This window comes from Conger conger, chromosome 1 (genome assembly GCF_963514075.1).
Source record: "Conger conger chromosome 1, fConCon1.1, whole genome shotgun sequence".
NCBI lineage: Eukaryota > Metazoa > Chordata > Actinopteri > Anguilliformes > Congridae > Conger > Conger conger.
This window is the reverse complement of record NC_083760.1, coordinates 12,747,788-12,768,396: the sequence shown is the minus strand read 5'-3', so window position 1 is coordinate 12,768,396 and position 20,609 is coordinate 12,747,788. Positions and strand designations below refer to the sequence as shown.

Sequence of the window (20,609 nt, the reverse complement as noted above, 5' to 3'; positions counted from 1 at the left end):
CTGGGGGGCAGGGCGGGGGGCCGCCGATCCAGCGCCCTGCGGAGAAGATCTCAGATCTGAAGCCGTGGAGGCTCGGAGCTCACCTAACCTCAGTCCTTGTTTATTTACATGTGCATTGGCCCTGGGGGACTGGGCGGGCCCTCGGTTGAGATTAGCAGGTCACGAGCACCCACCCGCCCCAATCCTCCCACCCCCAGCCCCCCTCTCCACACCGAAAACAAGAACATCCTATGCTCATGGGACACCTGTCACGACTTGTCGATGGTAATTCACATTGAAGGAGCACATCTGATTTGCATAGTGCACTGCAAATGGAGGAGGGGTCAGATCCGACTTGATTTATGGTGCAAGCAGGTCCGGATCCCAGACCGATTCCGTATCGACACCGCTGAAATATGACTCGGAGGGGCTCTGAGTGAGCGATACGCACGTAGGCCAGAGTCATTTCCATCCGAGGTGAACTCCGCAGGAAAGCCCAAATCCCCCCCCCCCCCCGATGGCAGCTATCCGTCTTCCGCTCGACGCTCCAGCGAGAGAGTGCTGCAGTGCTATCGATTTACTTTAATTAGCAGCTCGTTAAATTGTGTCAGTTTGCAAAACAAATATATAATTCTTTGTCTGATTTTGCACTTCGCCATTAATGATTCCTGCACACCAAGAGTTTGAGGAGGAAATTGGTTTCAGAAAGATTGAGAGAGAGAGAGAGAGAGAGAGAGAAAAGGAGGAATAGAGAGAATGTGCCTGGGTGGAAATTTCGCCAATATATATTTTGTTTTGAGAGGAATGTTGTCAAAGAAGCGAATGGAAATTCGGGAAAAGAAGGATGGAAGCCGAGTAAAAGCAGGTCAGTGGAAGTCAGCGGAGAAGGAGAGGTGAAGCACTTCCCAGAGAAAGTGAGCGGGGAAACTATGTAAACACAATGGCGGCCTTAATGTCAGCTTTCGAAGCACGGCTTCCAAAATGATTCCGTTTCGCTCGGTTTCACATCTGCAATAAATCAAGCGGAGGGTGAGGTAATGCACTGCGGCTTATGTCTCTTGACTCCTGTTTTAACTTAAAGAAGAAAGATCCCAGATATGAATAGCTAGAGGAAGTCTCACAGTGTTTCCACCCCCCCTACCCTCCCCGCGTCTCAAGTAGCTTTGAAAGATCCTTTTCGATAGTTTATGATAAATCCGCAGATAGGCGCAATCTGCTGGTGAGCTTAAATAGTTACACTGCCTCCAAAACGGCAATCTGTGCCGATTCTATCTGTTCACTGTACGTCAGATTAAAGACAGGGAACACACTGCCCGGGTTTAATAGGTGTTCATTGGGACTTGTCTGCTAGTTGTCACGGTAGTTAACTTGCTAGTTATTTGAAACTAGGTCTAGTCTGTATATGCGTCCCATGAAAAGTTTTTAAACAGTTTTAAAATTTGAGTTTTTAAACGGTTTATTTAGCTACTATAAGAAAGATAATGTCAGCTTCTTTTGTATAAAATAAAATTTTAAAGTATGGAAGGAATGAGATTTACTTAGAACCAAAATTCATTTTAGCAGATGAGAAACAGATAATGAGTAAGTATGTAGTGTTGCAGGTTTTAACATTTCAGCAGAATTAGGGCCCAGACATTTGATTGTCAGATGTAAAGAGGGCTCATCTTCTGGAGCATTATGGCTGTTTTTCAGTGAATCATGAAAAGGTTCCCCCTTCAGCGATTGTGCTCAGGGTGAGATTTGGAGTAATAGACCTGTTTTCTTGGACCAACATGTTCAAGTGTGTTTTTTTTTCCCCCAAACCTGTCAAACAAGTGACCCTGCTCCTGATTGGCCGGGCAGCCTCATACCCGGGTTTTCATTGGCTGGGCTCTCTGAGAGGCTTCTCTGTTGGCAGGGCTCCAGGGCAGGGTGGTTTGACTTGAAGATTTCTTAGCAAAGGAATGCTGGCAACAGGAGCTAGTTACCAGGTGTGGCCAGAATTCAGTTAACCAGAAACAAGCAGTTTTTGACAGTTAGAAAAAAAAAAAAAACAGTCGAACAAGACTGAGCAACACTGATTTGTTGATTTTTTCTATTTGTTGACAGTATTCTTTGTTATTTACCCAAGGTATGGTGCTATGGTGTCAGGTATCAGTTCCTAATAACGGATAGCAATCGGAACTGGAGTTTATGTAGACTCGTGAAATGAGTTTCGCCTAAGAGCTACAGTATGAAGCCAGAGGTGAAAGCTGACCTCTCATTGTTCCGAAACAGAACGCCTTGCATTGTCACCTCTATAGACGTTTACAAAAAGTGTAACCAAACAAGCGCTTTGGGTAGTTCTGCTGATATTTATGGCCAGCGATTGAGCGTTGACCTGGCTCTGCTGAAGGCTAAGTTCAAGTGGAGCCCTGTGGGGCCGGCCGTTATTCATATTTTGAGGTTATTGTACTGTGTCTCCTGTAAAGAGGAATAAGCAGCCGTGCGGCAGTAAATTCTCCCTTCTGACTCGCTCTGAAGGCGATAAACTGACAGGGGTCTGGTTGCACGTGGAGAGCTGGTGCACGCTCGCACGGGCCTTCCCGGAAAAAAAAAGAAACGTGGCCGCAGAAAAGTGTAAATGCTTCCAGAGGCCTATTTGCACTGCAGTGTGAAGAAGGCGAAACACACAAAAAACACATTTTCTTCTGCGGCGTTCAGGAGCGATGGGAACCGGGGGTTTTATATGCCCGCTGAATTGATTTGTAAACCTGGGTGCCCTACACATTAAACAGGAGCCTGGCGTTTTTTTTTTTAGTAATGTCAACATTCTGATGAGTATCCAAAGGAATGACCTCCGCACGACCCTTTAACCTTGCTTTTAATTATTTGTTTGAAGACAGCATGGAGTTCCCATGCAGAGAGGCGGTGGGGGGGGGGGGGTGATAATGCCAGTCAGTGTGTGCACCAGGGAATGTTCAACAGGGGGGCTGTGAGAAGTGGTAGGGGGGGTAGTTGGGGTGGGGTGGGGGGGGGGGGTGCAGTCGGGGTGGTTGTGACTGATGAGCAGGAGAAGCCCATAATAAGCGGACGAGCAGATGTAAATAATAAAAATGGTCGTAGGTTTGGATAAAATCCCTGTCCGTTTCTGAGTGCCTCGGTGGGCTGAGGGGCCTAGGGTGTGTGTCTCTGCCCTGCTCCAGGAGCCCCCGGGCCCTCGCATGCCTGCTTGCCTGACTCCCCATCTCTGGAGGTTTGTTTTGTTGTTCTAAGCACACACCATTAGCAGCTCATGGGAGGGGGAGAAAACAGTGTTATCAGGGCCGCCTGTGATAATCTCAATTGGCTTTACTCGAACTGATAAAAAGCCTCGGTGGGGTCTGGTCAGCCCCCGCCGCGTTACTGTGGCAACTTGTTTAGAGAATAAAAACAGGCCTGCATGTGTGCGCTTTATTGTGCTTCATTGTGTTGGGAGCGTCACTGCTGGGGACAGCGTTGACATGCTGGGGTTCCTCCCAGCAGCGAGAGCGCCGGAAACACAGATATATCTACGCGTACACAACATAGATGTTTTCTGCGTTTCCCCCTCCCTCCCGAGAAATTGTTGTGGATAACGCGGCTATGCTTTAACCGGCGGCATATGCATTCTGCGAGGATATTTCACGCTGCAGCGTACATGTACTCCACAGAGCATTGGCCTCAGTCCAACGTGGAAGTGATAGCATTGACAAACAAATAAATAGAGGAAAGAAATGTAGCCTTTTTAAAAAAATGATCGCGAAGGACAACTTCTTGAACTTTAAACACGGTGTCCGTTGGCCGGTTTGATTTTACGCTAGCCGGCGCGGTCCCACCGCGGCACCTGGGAGCCTCTCTCTCTCTCCCTCTCGATACTACGTATTGATCTTGTTCCAAAAACGGCTAAGAGAAGGCACATGGTTATAATTCCGAAACACTGAATAATGTCTGAGGGTGGGGGGGTGGGGGGGGGGGTGAAAGCAAAAAAAAAAAGAAGCAAGACATATATTTTGGCAGGCCTCGCACTTTGAGCTTGCCCAGAAAGAGCCGAGAGCAGGAATCTTTTCCGTATTTACTCGCTCAGCTGGTTTTGATGCTGGAGGCTGCTCTCCCTGTTTCCCCAGGCACCGTGACATTTCTGACAACAAAGGCAGATAAGAGACACCCAGAGATGCTTCTTTGGTCTCACACTCACTAAGAACTTTGCTTTCAAGTACAGGCAAAAAAGAAAAAGAAGGGAATATGCAAAAATTAAACCAAATCTTCTTCTCGACTGATCTGTAATTTCTCCACCTACCGTATCTGCTGTTCTCTGGTTTTTTCCCTTTGCTACCTCCACTGCTGCGCTATTGAATTTTCGAACTTTTTTTTTGTTCTTTATTGTCTTTTCTATGACATTTAATCTAAAGTTTCTCTTTCTTTCTCGGTAATGTGTTTCCGCGTTCTCTCCCGGGACCCGAGTCGGGGGTTTTCACAGTCCTCCCCCCCCCCTAGTAAATAAGCCCAGATTTTCTTTTTCCCAATTGTGCGTTTTGTGAATTTGACTATGTCACTTGAAAGCCGCAGATTATGGCTGTTTAACTTAATAGGAGGGAAGGTAAGGGCAGGTATCCAGGGTTCATGGGGGGGATTAGAAGCCCAAATTGGTTCCAGTCCTTACCTCCGTCTAATGACCGGCTCTGCAGCGCTGCCCTCTATATATCGGGGAACTGTTTAAAGAACGGGGTCCGGCCCGGGGTAGATGGTCTCCGCAATCGCTTGAACCTCCTCTAATATCAAACACATGTTTGTACCTGTGGAGTTCTCCCCTGCTCCGGGCCTGCAGACCAGGAGAGGGTACTCCCCGCACCACGCTGGCCAGCTTGCCTTTGACATGGCCCTGGGCGTCCCATTCTTACTTAAAAAGGTTGCCCCTAGCTGGCAGTAACCTCCAGATGACCCCTGGCTTTACAGTCAAAAGCTGCAGGAGCTAAGAAGGCTGGGGAGTCTTTGTGGAACAGCACTTATTCGCCGCTGTGGTGGTGATAAAACTTCAGACAGCCTAATTGATGGGCTTGCTGACATAACAATACCTTGTGAAAGCGCAGAGTGCCGATGCCTGCTCCTCATTTATAGACAGCTGGAAGGGGAGCCAAACGCCCTACAATGGAGAGAGCAGGGGGGGGGGAAGGGGAGGGAGGGAGCGGGGGGGTGGAAAGAAAGAATGAAAGGGACCATTTGTGCCTTTGCCCCGGCGAACTTTTAACTTATTTAGAATTTCTAATGAGTGATAACACGCGAAGAATAACATGTTTATGTGCATTAACTCTGTCTCGCTGCGTTGGGAATTTAGGAGTGAGAAAAGATGCAGCATTAAAAGGTCTCCCTCTCCTGTCACCCAGTGGGCTCCGCTGGAGCTACAGCCAGACCCCTTAATGTGGGGAATGGCTTCTGGTATCCATAGTTACCCAATGTAATCAAAAGCTTTATTAAACAACAGGAATAGATCATAAGGAACATTAAAGGACTACGTGGCTGGGTCTCTGTGTCTGCGCACATTAACTCTTTTGTAGTTCCACCATTCTAGGTCTTCCGTGACAAATACGTTAGCCGATGTCGCTAAGCTATGAAAAGGAATTTTGTTGTTGCCGACAGGCTCTTAAATGAATGTCTCTGTGTGGCGGGGATAAAGGCCTGCTGATTTAAGGTGCGCTCTGTCTCCGTTTGTGTCCCACAGGTTCATTAATGCCAGGAGAAGAATAGTACAGCCCATGATTGACCAGTCAAATCGAGCAGGTAAACTTCTGCCTTCAGCTTCAAAAGTCCCGCTCCTGACCAATCTCAACCTCTCACTCTCTCTCTCTCATTCCCTCTCTCTCTCTTACTCTCACACTTGCTTACTCTCTCTCTCGTGCTTTCTCCCAATCCCTCTCTCTCCTTATTTTTCCGGTTCTCTCTCAACCCCTCTCTCTCCCTCAGTCTCTCTCTGTCTCTCTCTCACCTGGCATACAAAACACCCACAACCATGAATGTCTGGGAGTATCCCCCCCCCCCCACACACACACTTTCCCTCCCTTTCCTCCATCCCCCCCCCCCCTCCATCTCTCCCAAGGAACCACTCTTCTGTCAGAAGCATCTAGTTGATTTATTCTAATTGGAGATTTCCCAATCTAAGCAGTGAGGAGCACATTTATAAATGTTCTCTGCGAATTGGTAATTGGGCACAGGAGGAGCGCCAGGAGTGTTGATGGGACCGCTGCGAGCGCTTTGCCGACATCACTTCCTGTGTGTGAACGGCCACGCCGCAGCGTGGGCCTGGCGCTCAGATCCGCCTTCGCCATTCGCCACTTCCACCATCCGCCGCGCATTTTAATTAGCATAAGTATTACATACATAATTGTATTTAATTATGCAATCGCAAAAATTAATTGTCTGTAATTAATTCATTTGAATAATTAATAATTACTTCCTTGATAAAAAAAAAAAAACGTTGGAATATTACACACTGGATTTCCATATTTGGCCAGTTATTATTAAGATAATTTGAGATAGATTGATAGATTGATAAGATATCCATAGTGATAATAAAAAAATAATAATTGTGTTTTCCTCAAATTTTCCATTGCACTAAAATTGGATCAAATCCTCCTAGAACTGTTGTAAAAAAACATAAAAAATCCTGTAAAATTTGCGTACCAAACAAGGGGAATATTATTCATCCCGTTATGAATATGCTAAAACAATTTGTCTTAGTGGGAAAGGCTCTTTGTTAATTATTTAACTCTGGTGAAAAGTTGCTGAAATTGGGTGGAGATTGTGCAAATGAAGCTGTGTAATTATTGAAATTAGATGCAGCAGAACCCAGAAATCACTGCACAGGCTACAATTACTTATATTTGTTCTGAATATTTGAAAGCAGGCTTTAAACTGTCGCGATCAGCGAGCCTTCAAAAGACAGCATGACAAACAGCTTCCCGTAATCTTATGGGCTTATAGATTACTCTGGATAATACATATTAGTCCTAGAAAAACGCTGCTTGTTAAAGATACCACAGTGGGTCTTACTGTCTATTTCCTGGCCTGCTGTTTGGAATAGAACGGCCCAAGCAATATCACTGCGATGTAGTTCTCAAAAGTAGTTTTTCAAAATGAAATAATGCGGTCTGATGGTGGAGGTGTATTCTGGTGTGGTCGGTGGTGGAAGGGGGCGGAGTCAGAGTGGGGAGGGGTGCTGTCTGTGTCCCCTGTAAGGCATGCTGTAGACCAATCACTCTCATCCTAGCATGGTCTGTGTGTGTCCTGTGAGCTGCCTGCGATGGTGATGAACAGGGAGGTCTACGTGAGGATGATTGTCACGTAGCCCTCCGCGTGGTAGCGAGTAGCACAGTGTGTTGTGTGTCGGGCCGGACCTGGGACTGTTGCTGATTGTGTGGTATGTCTTTTCTTCTTCCCTCTCGTGTCCACGTTTTGACTACAATCAGGTTTTCTTCTTGATCCTTCAGTGAGCCAAGGAGCGGCGTACAGTCCGGAAGGACAGCCCATGGGCAGTTTTGTGCTGGACGGTCAGCAACACATGGGGATTCGGCCAGCCGGTAAGACTCCCAAACATCTCCCCCACCTCCACCTCCACCGCCCACCAAAACCACGCCGCCGTTCCCCGAATCGCCCCCCTCACACCCAGCTGCCTGCCCGCCTCACCCCGCTCCCTCTCACCCCGCTCTCTGGAGATATGCACAAATCTTTTTCCCTTTTTTTTTCTCCTTTTTTTTCCCTTTTTCCCTTTCAGAGATTCTTTAAAGATTTGTGGTCGCTTAAAGATTTGTTCCGGTCAGATGCTTCCCCTTCACCTCATTTTCCTCCCCATCGTTTTCATTCTCTGCTGAATGTATTATTTGAAATGGGAATCTGCTGGGGCTGCCTGTGACTCACTCCGGCTGATTCTCTGCGTCCCTCTCGGATTTTTATCTCCTCCAGGGCCTATGAGCGGAATGGGCATGAATATGGGCATGGATGGTCAGTGGCACTACATGTAACCTCCATCTTGTAACGCAAACGCAAAGAAGGGGGAAGTAAGTACAACTGGGCTCTTTCTCTCTGCTCTTCCAGTCTTAAACCCCAACCCCTTATCTCCCCAAACACCACTACGGCCGCTCCCCAGCCCCCCTGTCAGCGGGGCCTCGCAGCTGGGTTAGCATCATTCGCTGTAAAGTCACGTCCCGGGGCGCTGGTAACTTCCCGGGGCACGGACGGGCGGGGACAGGGAATTCTGGGAAGGGTTTGGCGGCCCGGGTCCACTTGTGGCGGACGGTGAACGCGCCGCGCGCAAATTTATTTATCACAACAGCGGTGTCGCTCTCTCCCCCCCCTCCAACAGCCAATGCCAATGTTGGACATTTAGAGAAAAATAACATCTCCAGGGCCCCCGCTGACAGGGAGAAATTAAGCAGGCTCCAGTGAAGCGATAGAGAGGGAGAAGTGAAACTGTCCTGGGAGTGACATAAATCTGTCGGGGGAAGGATTGATGCCCAAATTATCTTATATGCAAAGACGGAGCGGCGCAGTACATTACGGGCCCCGGCTAGATATACGGGGCCGGGGGTGACACGTCAGATCCTTCACCGGGGGGAACCTGTGTGTTTTGATTATTTTTAACAGGGGCTCACTGACGCCCGACACGAGACACAGAGACAGCGGAGTCACTCAAATAAATTTAAGGGAGGAGGACATTAAAGAATGACTGCATATAAAAGAGGGAATTTCTCTGGTTCTCTCTCTCCCCCTCTCCCCCGCGCTCAGCGGCTAAATGGCCGCCGTCTGATTAAGACGCCCATTACGCTCCTGCCAGCACCATCGCGCTGACATTTGAGAAATCAAGACGTATCGCATCCCAGAGGCACCGGGGCATAAGAAATTTTATTTAACACCTAAACTTCGTTGTTCAATGAGGCACAATATAATAACACTTACCTTGATTAAAAGAACCCTTTATATGTAAATAGGTGCCGGATTTTCCGAAGGGTCACCACGGCGATTCCTCCGATAGAGCCCATTTCTCCCTTTTTTTCCCCCGCCTTTGCTAATGGAGTCAAAAACGTGGAGAGCAATGTTCCCTAAAACAGCCACATAGAGACAACATTTGCTCAGCTTGGATAATTCTTAATATAGGCTATATAATTTCTAGACTATTTAATTACATAACATATTTTATGCTTCATGACCAATTACATTAATAGCTTAATACAGAGGAATATTATCCTCTCTTGATTTGATTATGCAGCCACACAATATGGTATATTTGGTACTTAATTATCATCAGCCATTGAGCAGGCTGCCGTGCTAGAACAAACAGGGAGAGTGGCTGTGTGCAGCCAGCGTTATTGTCTTCAGATGGCTTTACCACTTCTGTTAATAAAGGGGACACAGATCTACTTAACAGAATGACTGCAGCTTACAAGACTCCAGATTACCAGCTTACAGTGTCAAAAACATCTGCTGGGCCTTTTTACAGGACCGGGCCTAGGTTACGTAGAGGTGAACGGCGTGGTCCTTTTCCACGTGAGATTGATTGACTCCTTTTATCACCGCGATAGTGAGGTTTTAAGAGACCGCATTACAAACATGTGCATTTCTAAATGAAGCGGTGTGTAAAAGGAGTATCGGAAAGCGCTGCAGCTTTCAGCCAATGAGAGAGCCATTAATCTCAGGCCCGGCTGTACTTCCATACCGGACTCTGCCTGTGTAATTTCTTAATTGCGGAGTAAGGTAGAGGAATGTGGCGAGTGAGCATGCCTGGTGACCTTTGCGTGACCTCTCTCCTCCTTGGCTAATCCCCGGGGGTGGGGTGGGGTGGGGTGGGGGGGTGGACATGTTATGAGGCACAGCAGCACAGGCCCTGGTTCCCCAGGCTCCCCGGGCTCCACACCCGGCCATCTTCTCCCCTGTCCCCTGCCCTGTCTCCCCTGGGCCCAGGGCCCCATACCAGGCCTGTGGCTGTGGTCTGTCCCTGGGCTGGGTCCACTGGAAGCACCCGATGTGTGCTGCTCTGGGTGTCTGAGGGAAGCCTCTCCCTGCCTCCTCCATTCTGTGCTTGGCATACTGGTGTTAGCGCTATTCATTCTAAAAACACTGGACTTTACCGGACTCCTCCTTCTCCTGCAGTACTTCCTATACCCCCTTCCCTCTTTCCCTCTCTCTCTCTCCCTCCCTCTCGATCTCTCTCCCTCCCTCTCTCTCACACTCCCTCCCTCCCTCCCTCTCTCTCTCTCTCTCTCTCTCTCTGCTCAGCTAGGCTTGTCGCTAGCTCAATAACACAAAACCCACTTCCAGGAGGGATGCTTTGTTTACGTGAAGTGGTTTTTTTTATTTAGAAAACCTGCATTGTACAGTCCTCTTCGGAAGGCATGTTATGATAGTTAAGTGAGTCTACATTATTTAATAAGTTCTTTGAGTGTTCAAATCAAATATATTCATAGTGGTGCATCCCCTCGAGAGAACAACTATTCAGTTTGTCACTAAATTCAGCTGGGAAATTGCCTGCTCCTTATGCTGGGTATAAGCGTAGCTAACATCAATACAGCGTGCTTGTTTTCCATATCCTCTCAGCATTCTGTGTAAACGGAGGACAGGGGATCACATTTCGGCCTGCGCACTGACCAGACTTGTATTGGTCATCCTATATTCTTCCCAAAAATAGCACACTGCTCTCCAATCTTAACGCAGTACAATATAACTGTTTTTGTCTGAACGATAGCAGCAGTAATGTTTTTTTTTTACACCAACATTAGCTCTTTTTATCTGGCTGTTTACCTACGTTTATTTCCGTGCGGATTAAAATAGAATTTTTGTGTTTATGTATTAAATGATTGTTTTTTAATAAAAATGTGAGTGTGTACGGTCTCACGGGCGGACCGGAGCGGCTTCCGTCGCTTTAAGAGGTGGCAGGAAACGTGATGACCGCGCTTCCTCTGAGCTGCTGTGTCATGTGTTGCAGCTCTACGCGGCATGGCGGGGGACTGCGCTCCTCAGGGCAGTCCTGTGGGCATGAACATGGCACAGCCCGGCTACACCTTACCCCCGATGGCACCCCACCCCTCCCGCTCACACCCGTACCTACCCGACCTGGGCCAGCTCCACTCGGCCATGCTGATGCACGGAGGACCCCCCTCTCTTCACCCAGGGACGGCCATGCCGGTGCAGAGACACCCCCTTTGACCTCTGACCCTCATTGACCCCAGCGCTCCGGTGGAAGAGTCCCGGACCTCCACGCCCCCAATAGTATAAGGGAACTTCACAACAACAACAACAGCAACTAAAAAAAAAACAAAAAAACTACTAAAAAAAACTACAAAAAAACAAACAAAAAGACAAAAAAACAAAACTATTTTAAGACTATTTTTAAGACAAAAGAGAAAAAAAAAGACACATTTTGACCAGAATTAGACACTAAAAATGGAATTCCAGATGAGCTGTGATGATTTTTTTTAACTTGTCAATTTTGTTACTTTCACCAACGGAGGACCAAGCTGACAAGATGACTTTGTAAAGTCTTGGGCTTTTGTTAAAGATCAACAGAAGATGTTTTGACTTCTTATACATGAACACATGCACACACGTACACATGCACACTAAACGAAAAGATACACGCTGACACTCTGAAGTGACACACGCAATTTTAAAGAAATCACTCTGGATGATTAAAAAAAAAGATAAAAAAGACTCCAAGAGTTATAACTACTGTAGTATAAAAGTATAGAAACTAAGTTAAAACTTGTGCATTTTCGTTGATCACTCAATTTATGTTTCCTGAGCTAGTTCTAGAATAAAAGTTTATCCCCGCTTTCACACTGTGTGTGTTGTTCCCAGAAGAGAGACTGTCTTGGTGCAGCAATAAAGAGAACATCTCAGTATCTTTTTAAAACGCCCGAAACACAGAGACTGCGATGGGCAAGCTGTGTTGATTAAGGAACAGAACTACCACCAACTAAAGATGTTGCTGAACAACACCTGATCTCTCCAGAACATTCAGTTTGAACATTTTTCATGCCCTATCTTTGGTTCTTGAATGAATGTTGCCCTGTAGGTAAAGTTCTTAGTTTGAATTGCCCAAGCACTGGATCGTGTTGGTTTTATACATTTTTATTTTAATAATATTATTATTATTTTTGTTTTTTTGTTTTTTTTTTGTTTTTTTTTTTGTATCCTGGACTCTGACTGAAAGAGGCTATTGAAGGAAGCTTACAGTGGAATAGCAGCGCCCTGCAATAGTTCTTGGCCTTTGGATCAATATATTTGCCACATGGACAATACTGACACAACGGTGGATTCCTTGGCACTGAGAGAAGCTATTGACGGTTGATGCACCAAAAACCTAAAAAAAATAAGAAAAAAAAGAACTTAAATTATGAACTCAAAGCTTGGAGAAAAAAAGCTTAGAGAATATTGTAACAAACTTCGTACAGAGTTCAGTCTATTAATTGTTTCATGTTAGATATTCTATGTGTTTACCTCAATTGAAAAAGAATGTTTTTGCTAGTTTCAGATCTGCTGTGGCATTGATATTGTATGTCCATGAATTCCTTCCTTTTTCAGCACGTGTTCCTCACTAGAAGAAAAAAAATGCTGTCTCCCTTAAGCTTTGTCAAAAATACATTAAATACTTGTATGAGGACTGTGACGTTATGTTTAAAAGGTGTTCAGTCACAAATGCTGTAATAAATATTTCATTTTTTGATTTTTGTTAGATTTTTGTGTGCTTAAGTGTGTATTGACAAATGGCGTTATGACATGAGTCTTCAGAAGGACTATTCCCAAATTATTATTAATATCATTATTATTAGTATTAATAGTATTTTGTTTTATTCCCCTGTCCCTCTCCTGACTTTATTCAGCCGTAGTTTTAGGAGTTTACAAAAATTTGGAAATGGTGCTATATATAATATATTGTCTGTAGTTGTCTGCAAGACAGGGCGGAAAAACCTGACTTTGTTGAGCATGGAGTTTTGTAGATTTAATATCATGAGTCACCTGTGGCCGTTACAAATAATATCGACGATAATGACCCAATAAAGCAGAATAGTACGCGATTGTCGATAGACATATCAATATTATTACAATTGTTAATGGGATTATTGCATTTTTTCCATTTAGGATCCGCTCAGAAAATGTGTGTGTCGTATATGTTAGTACCCTTTTGGATTTCGTCTTTTTCCTGAATGCGTTCGTATTTCTTATTTAGATAATAACACAGAGGTCTCATTGACAAAGCTCAGAAAGAGTAGGCTAGTATTGCTACTACGAAAGTTGTATCTTGCTTATTCTTAAAAACCTTTTATAAACTAAATGGAAATTACAAAATTAGAAATACGCCATGGTGTGGTGATAACCAAATATCATGTAGCTCCGCCTTAATGATATTTATGCGAGGTTAATTTTATCAAAACATTTCAATGTTATATTTGCTGTAGCCTATTGCTGGCATTGTAAATTGGTGATGGAATGCTTATGTGTGTGTGTGTGTGTGTGTGTGTGTGTGTGTGTGTGTGTGTGTGTGTGTCTGCGCGCGGGTGTGTTGGTTGAAAAGCCTAATGTGGCCTATATACAGATACATGTGCATTTTGCTTCATAATTGAGAAATGTGGTGAGTTTAAACAGGGAAGTCAAATGTTGTTCTATGTCCTCCGGCCGCTCTGTGTTCAGTGCCAGAGCACATAGCCTGCAATTTCGTCGGGAAAATTCTGCCGCTGGAGAGCGACCCCTACTGGTAGCGCATAACTTGCCCTGTGGTTAACTGTCATTCCTTTCATTTCTTCGTGCTAGTATTTGCCCGCGGCCATGGGAGTCATACCCTTAAACCAAAAATGACAATCTCACCATTTCTCTGACTGAATTCTTGCCTGACATGCTGGCAGAAACCTAAACATATCAACGGCATGACAGTGTTTGTATTTTTTATTACTATTATTACTGCTAATCAGTTGTTAAATAGTAGACAGCAGAATTAATGGATTATTATTATTATTATTATTATTATTATTATTATGATTATTATTATTATTATTATTATTGTGGTTGTTGTTGTTGTTCTCTTCTTCTTCCTCTTCTTATTTTTTGCTACTAGCATACTACAGTTTGCCAAATTCCAATTACAGTAAGAAATATATTTCGACCTTAGATAAAATACATGATTATGATTATGATTATAATTATCTTTTTTTATGTCCCCCCGGGCAAATATGCCTATCTTGTCTGAGAATACACGATCTGGCGCCATGGCCCTCGTAATTTACCTTCAAATCACATAGAGCATAGGACAGTCGGGGCTGCTGGACATTTCTGATTTAAACTCCAATGGCCTCTTTTAGATGACACACAGAACGTCAGCTGAGAGTTTAGAACTGGTTTAGATGTGGGTAACAAAATCAAAAATGTATGTGTGTACTAGTGTTCCATAGTGTGTCAAGATCCGCCAAATTGCCAGTGTGCGTCTTGATTACATTCGTATGAGGACTAAATCTGAAATGGCAAAAAAAATCTGCTTTATTACGCGGAAAAGTCTTTCTGAACCTTAATCATTTGCTAGGCTTTGGTTATTGTCCGACATGCATATTGCGCAAAAGAGCAAATGTGGACGTGTGGACGATTTACAAACTGATTTCATATAGTGTAATAGGCCTATAAACATTTTAAAAGGTTAGTTGCTTACCCGGTCACACAAATTCATACCCATTAAATGTCCACAGTAAAAAAAGTAGGTCTAACAGCAACCAAAGAGATTCACTACTATGTGTAACTTTAGCTTTATTTTCATCTTAATTACAATCCTATTTGCAACCATTTTGAGTAGCCTACATATCGTGTTTCGTGTTGGAAAGAAAAGCATTTTTATTCAGTAAATAATCTCACAAAGGATTTGAATTAAAGGCTACGAAATTTATTTTCTACGAGAAGAATAATATTTATTTGTAACCTATTTATGAAGGATTAAACCAAGGGTTGACCTAATGCCGAATGTAATGCATAATTTTAATTGAAGTTTTGATATTTATTATTATTTAGAGCATGTGTGAGTGAATCAGATTCACATTATATAAACCTAAATTGTTAACGTTTATCGTCGTTATAACATTGAAAACGGAAGGAACCTTCTCATTGTACGGAATTTTATCAGATGAGCGCAAAAGTCTATGCCTTGATTATAGCGAAGAAGGAATTGTAATATTAATAGTTTTTTTTTTTTTTTTTTTTTTTTTTTTGAGGAGACAGAAGGTAGATTGCCTTCGCCGCTTCTCTTTGCGGATTCGGTCTGACAGGAATGATGGATGATCTAGCCGAGCTAAACAACTCCTCCCCTTCATCTCCTCTCTGTCAAAGCTACTTTGGGTACTGCTGCAGGAATAAAATACGGAATATTCTCCTACACAACACGTTTTCCAGCCTCGCTTAGTCAATAAAAAAGTAGCAGACACCTGGAATTATATTCATTGAAGACCTGAAAATATCGTGCTAATTCCATTTAACCCTTTATAATTAAAAATATGTTAAACATCAAAGTATAAGATGGTGTAGACGCACAAGTGTGTAATTAATGGCTCCAAAAAATAAGATGCAAAATAAAACTATAGGCTACTCTTAATAAATCATGAGGTATACAAGGTTTTTTTTAAATTAAGTTCTACTAAGTGTGGGCCTATACGACACTTTTTACATTTGTACCCTATTTAATGTAGTTTAGTTTTCAACATTATTTTATACTTATGCTATAGGCTAGTTCTTGCGCTTGTCTGTATTATTATTTTTATTATTATTATTATTATTATTAGTAGTAGTAGTAGTAGTATTGCTGGTACCTTTTTAAAATTTCAGCAGTTTCTCTTTTGCCATAAAGTGTTTCTATGACTACATTATGTATGTGAGAGGGTCAGAAGCGGGGGTTCCGGAGAGAAAAGGCCGCATTTTGGTGATCATTTATCAATGTCAGCCAGATAATGATTCTCACTGCAGTCCCCTATTGATGAGGATAATTACATTAGCTCAGAGTGAGTGATCAATAAAGAACAGGGAAAATGTTTTATTATAGCCAGCCAAAAAGGCTTCCGTGAGCCAAGGTTGTTGTTTTCCTTCGCGTAACTATTTAAAAAAATCTTTTAGAAATAAACATATGGAGCTTTTCGTGCACCGAAGTAGAACTTTGGTGTAGTTGTGCACAAAAACAAAAATAATGTGCAGCCTTCTTTCCACTATATAGCCTATATTTTAGGCAATATGCATTTTCCCTAGTCGTTTTCTGTTTCACCTAGTCTTTAGAGCTTTCACTGCGAAAAATAGTGACACTGTTTGAGATTCATTTCGCCAAATAACTGTAAGTTTACTGCTGTGTATCCGTTAGGACCGTAGAAACGAGAACCAGACCAAACTCTCATATGAAAGTCTGCTGGAAATGAATAGTTCATACCTTAGAAAGAACTGTCATCGGTCTTTACTGGTATTATTTTGCCAAAGGGAGTTGTAAACTCTGATCTAGTTATGTTAGCCAAATTAAATTAATTATTATTTTTCTGATCACAATTAAAAGATGCTGGTATATTTCTATAATTTCTTTTTCGATAATGGCGACGAATCAAAATGAAATTAATAATAACACCATTTTTTTAAGTACAATGTCGGCTATATATTGTATGTACAAATAGCCTATGCATGCCTATAATATATTGCAGGGTGTAGGCTACATAATTCGGCAAAAAAAAGGTGAATCTTGAAGAGCAGGGTGGTGTCCTTTCAAACTGGAAATTACAAAAGGCCCACTTGCAAGTGCAAGCAATGCAGTAAAATGTACCAATGACATTAATTGTGGATGCATTAAATGAATTGGTACTAGACACGGCACTGTTACTGACAATTGATTATTAACGATATAACTACAAATTATACATATCTAAATAAAAACACAAACGACATGCAAAGCCTCAAAACATTGGAATTCCAAAAGCACATCTAACCATTGTTTCGAGGAGATGAATCGTGCATTTTATAAAGGATTAAAAGAGCAGCGCGCCGTGTGTATGCGTGTGTGCGTGTGTGCGTGCGTGCGTGTGCGTGTGCGTGTGCGTGTGTGTGTGTGTGTGTGTGTGTGTGTGTGTGTGTGTGTGTGTGTGTGAGTGTGTTTTAATTGTCAACAACCCAGTCCCCGCAGGAATGTTGCTAGCTCTTTCGCCTAATTCTCCGAAGTGCTCGATGCCAGCTTCCATTTATTCTTGATGATCAAGCCTGCGGGAGACAATTCGATATGATATGTTTAACATTTATTATATTTTCTATTTAATTGTGGAAAAATATAAATGAACAAAAATATAATTCATTTAAACACATCCACAGTGCCACCGATGACTATTTTAACCCAAACTCATGACCGTTAACCTAAATTGACTTGACATAAATGACGTTACATTTATACTGGCATATTACTACTACTACTGTTACTACTACTACTACTACTAATAATAATAATAATAATAATAATAATAATAATAATAAAAATAAAAATAATTGCAGGTAACATAACAAATCTATTTTAAAAATATCAAATAATATGTAGCCCAATGGTACAAAAGCAGACTTCCTAACAAAATCAGCATAGCAATGGTGCTCAATAAAATTAAATATTGCAGTGAAGCTCGGCGGACATTAAATAAGAATGCATGAGGCTTTTCACGGTTCGATTACATAAACCTGCATCTTTGAATACATGCAGCCTAAACCGAAAACATTTCCTATTAATAATACACGGACGAATGGAAAGCCGAATAAAAAGTATGTTGTGGAAAAGAAGAAAACTAACGACATGGTTTTCCGTTAGGGGGGAAAATCAGATTAATAACTAGCAGGGTAATGTTGAGGACTTTTTCCGCTTGATCGCTTTTTTGAATTAGAGCCGATTTCTTCACACTCCAGCGGTGCTTGTCTTCTTAAAAATGAGTGACAGATCCCCCCTCCTCTCCTTTTTCTCCCTCTAACTTAATGATGCAAAATTTCTAATTAGTTAAATCACATCGCTAAAGGGTGCAAAATTGGCTAGGAGAATCGAAATGGTCAGTCCCCGCGATGTAAAAATAAAAAGGGACATCTGACTCGAAAAATAAATAAAGCGCAATAAAATAAAATAGCTCGGAGTTTAGTAAAGCCTCAAGGATCTTAGCCTTTATATTTCAATCAGTTAAGATTTAATTAGCAACCCCCGGGCAGGGCGATCTGATATTTCCTCATTAGGGTCTCCTCGCTAATACTGAGTGTTAGATTGTCTTAAAGGTTGTCAACATATGACCAGTTTTTACAGTGAAATAATCAGGGTTTATAGCTGGAGGACTCGGGATCTGCAAATAAATCCTGCTTGGATCAGCGGAACTAACAGGCGAAAAAATGTTGATAATTTATCGTTGTGTTTCCTAACTTGCATTAATGTATAATTTTTCAGTTATTTGAACAAAAAAAGGTTAGAAATATCTTGCGGGTAGCTCAGGGCAGCAAAGTGAGACATTTCACAAGAACTGTAAATAACAGGGAAAAAGCAGGGATTGGGTACAGAAATACGAAGGAAAACACGGGGTGGGAGAGAGGGTGATTGGGAGAGCGAGAGAGAGAGAGTGACGGAGAGAGAGACGGAGAGCGAGAGAGAGATGCGATGCTTCTTCGCCGTGCCAAAGGCAAACAGATGGAAACCTGGCCCAATGTTGCTGCAACGTCATGGCGACCCCCTCTGGAGGAAAAAGGAAATGTCTATGTATGTAATTCACTGTATTTATTTTATGTTTTTGTTTAATTAAAAAAGCAGCATATATTTGAGTTGGCTATTGCCATTTATGGATTAGCCTACTGAATAATAATTACTGGAATTAATGAAACATAACATAAAATATCGTATATACAATTTAAAGAAGATTTTGTTTTCTCTCAAACGATTCAGACATGTCTGCTAATGTATCAGTTTAGAATATGCAACATACATTCGATATTTCTGACTATACGTTGTCCCATTTCACGGACATGTAATTTAGGGTGTAATGTTTGTATAATCATAGGTTATTTGCAATAATTGACAATTGGTAACCTTCTGGCGAAACGTCATCTTTATATGGTAGTAACCTCCGTCAATAATAAAACAAATAATAATGACCAGAATAGACGCAATAATATAGGCTAGCTGCATATTAAAACAAGTACGTCATAGCCTCACCGTATTGTTTTAGTAGAATCTGCTGTCGATAAAGTATGTAAGGACAGCGAATGAATTTTCTATATTTTCAATTCGCATTCACAATGTTTATCCCCCCCCCCCCCCCCCCCCCAATTTAAGGTACAGTGTCATATAACCATAAGCTGAAACGATAATGCGTGTGACTTGGTGTAGGTTACCCCTAAAGGCTCTTTACATATATTTAATCACAGGTAGGACCTATTTATGTATGTTGAAGGTAGGCTATTGATTGTATAATCAATAAAATATCGATTCAAGGTTCAATAAGTTTCACTGGGGACCTGTTGCTCGTAATACATATTATCTGCCTGGCTTTAATAATCTTGGCACAATACACTCAGATTATTTTTTTCAATATCAAATCACCAAGAAAGTAGATTCGGTTGTCAACATCCACGGTAAATATCCTGGCGATAAAAGTACGACCCACCCAGTACACCGCAGGCCTGCTATCGTTAATCTTGAACTGTTGTAAGATTATAACTGAAAGAATGGCATCAGTAATCATTATCTTCTTGGATCTTCTTCATGATCTCTACAATCAAAACAAAATGTGTGTGTGTGTGTGTGTGTGTGTGTCTGTGTGTGTGTGTGTGTGTGAGAGAGAGAGAGAGAGAGAGAGAGAGAGAGAGAGAGAGAGAGAGAGAGAGAGAGAGAGAGAGAGAGAGAGAGAGAAGAAAAAGAAGAAGAAGAAGAGGGGGGTTCTAGACAGTTGGTGTAATTTGGATACATTTGAGTCACATTCGAGTGTGACTGATAATTTCCTTCGGGGGTATAATTGTAAAGAAAATGGTGGGATAAAATGCAAATTCATATAGCATATTAGAACAATTAGACCTATATATAGCTTTAAACTATATTAACGCAAATAACAACAGCAATGCTAAATTCTTCTTCTTCTTCTTCTTCTTCTTCTTCTTCTTCTTCTTCTTCTAATTATTATTAGTAATATTATTATACAGGTAGGTTTTAGGTTTTGTTGTATGTATGTGTGTGCGTGTGTGTGTGTGTGTGTGTGTGCGGGTGGGGGGGTCTTTGGTTCAGACTGGATGGAATGGGTGGGGAGGGGATGAATATGACTTTTCTCCCATTTCATCTTTTGATAAAGACACTTTAGGGGAATATTTTTATTTCCAAGTGTATTACTAATTGCCACAAAAGTTCAGTTAAGAGTGCAATCATAGATTACGCAAAATTAGCTCTTGGGAGGCTGCTTTCTTGGTACACACTCACAACAGAAACGACTTAGCGCTGTGCAAACGTCGTTGCCTACTCGAGAACGAGACTCGCATACAGTAAAACCAGATATGGCCACATTATGAATGCGCACCTCGTTAACGACCCCACATCTCCCTAAAGAAATTAGTTACGGATTCGTTAAAGAAACGCATTAATCATCCCAGCATAATACAGTAGGCTATGTTGG

The 20,609-nt window shown here is 42.5% G+C and overlaps 1 protein-coding gene across 4 annotated transcripts in view; it reads left to right on the top strand.

Annotated features, from left to right (window-relative positions):
- meis2a (Meis homeobox 2a) overlaps nt 1-12,667 on the top strand; it is an 81,792-nt gene extending 69,125 nt beyond the window's left edge. Inside the window, exons 10-13 of one of the 4 annotated variants that reach the window (XM_061249837.1) lie at nt 5,675-5,733; nt 7,419-7,529; nt 7,912-8,006; nt 10,928-11,067. In XM_061249837.1, coding sequence (XP_061105821.1) covers nt 5,675-5,733; nt 7,419-7,529; nt 7,912-7,970 — 229 coding nt within the window. In that variant the 3' untranslated portion in view covers nt 7,971-8,006; nt 10,928-11,067. Of the gene's footprint in view, nt 1-5,674; nt 5,734-7,418; nt 7,530-7,911; nt 8,007-10,927 lie in introns of all 4 variants that reach the window. The other 3 variants (XM_061249845.1, XM_061249822.1, XM_061249830.1) reach the window with 3 other exon arrangements.
- Nucleotides 12,668-20,609: the final 7,942 nt, after the last annotated feature.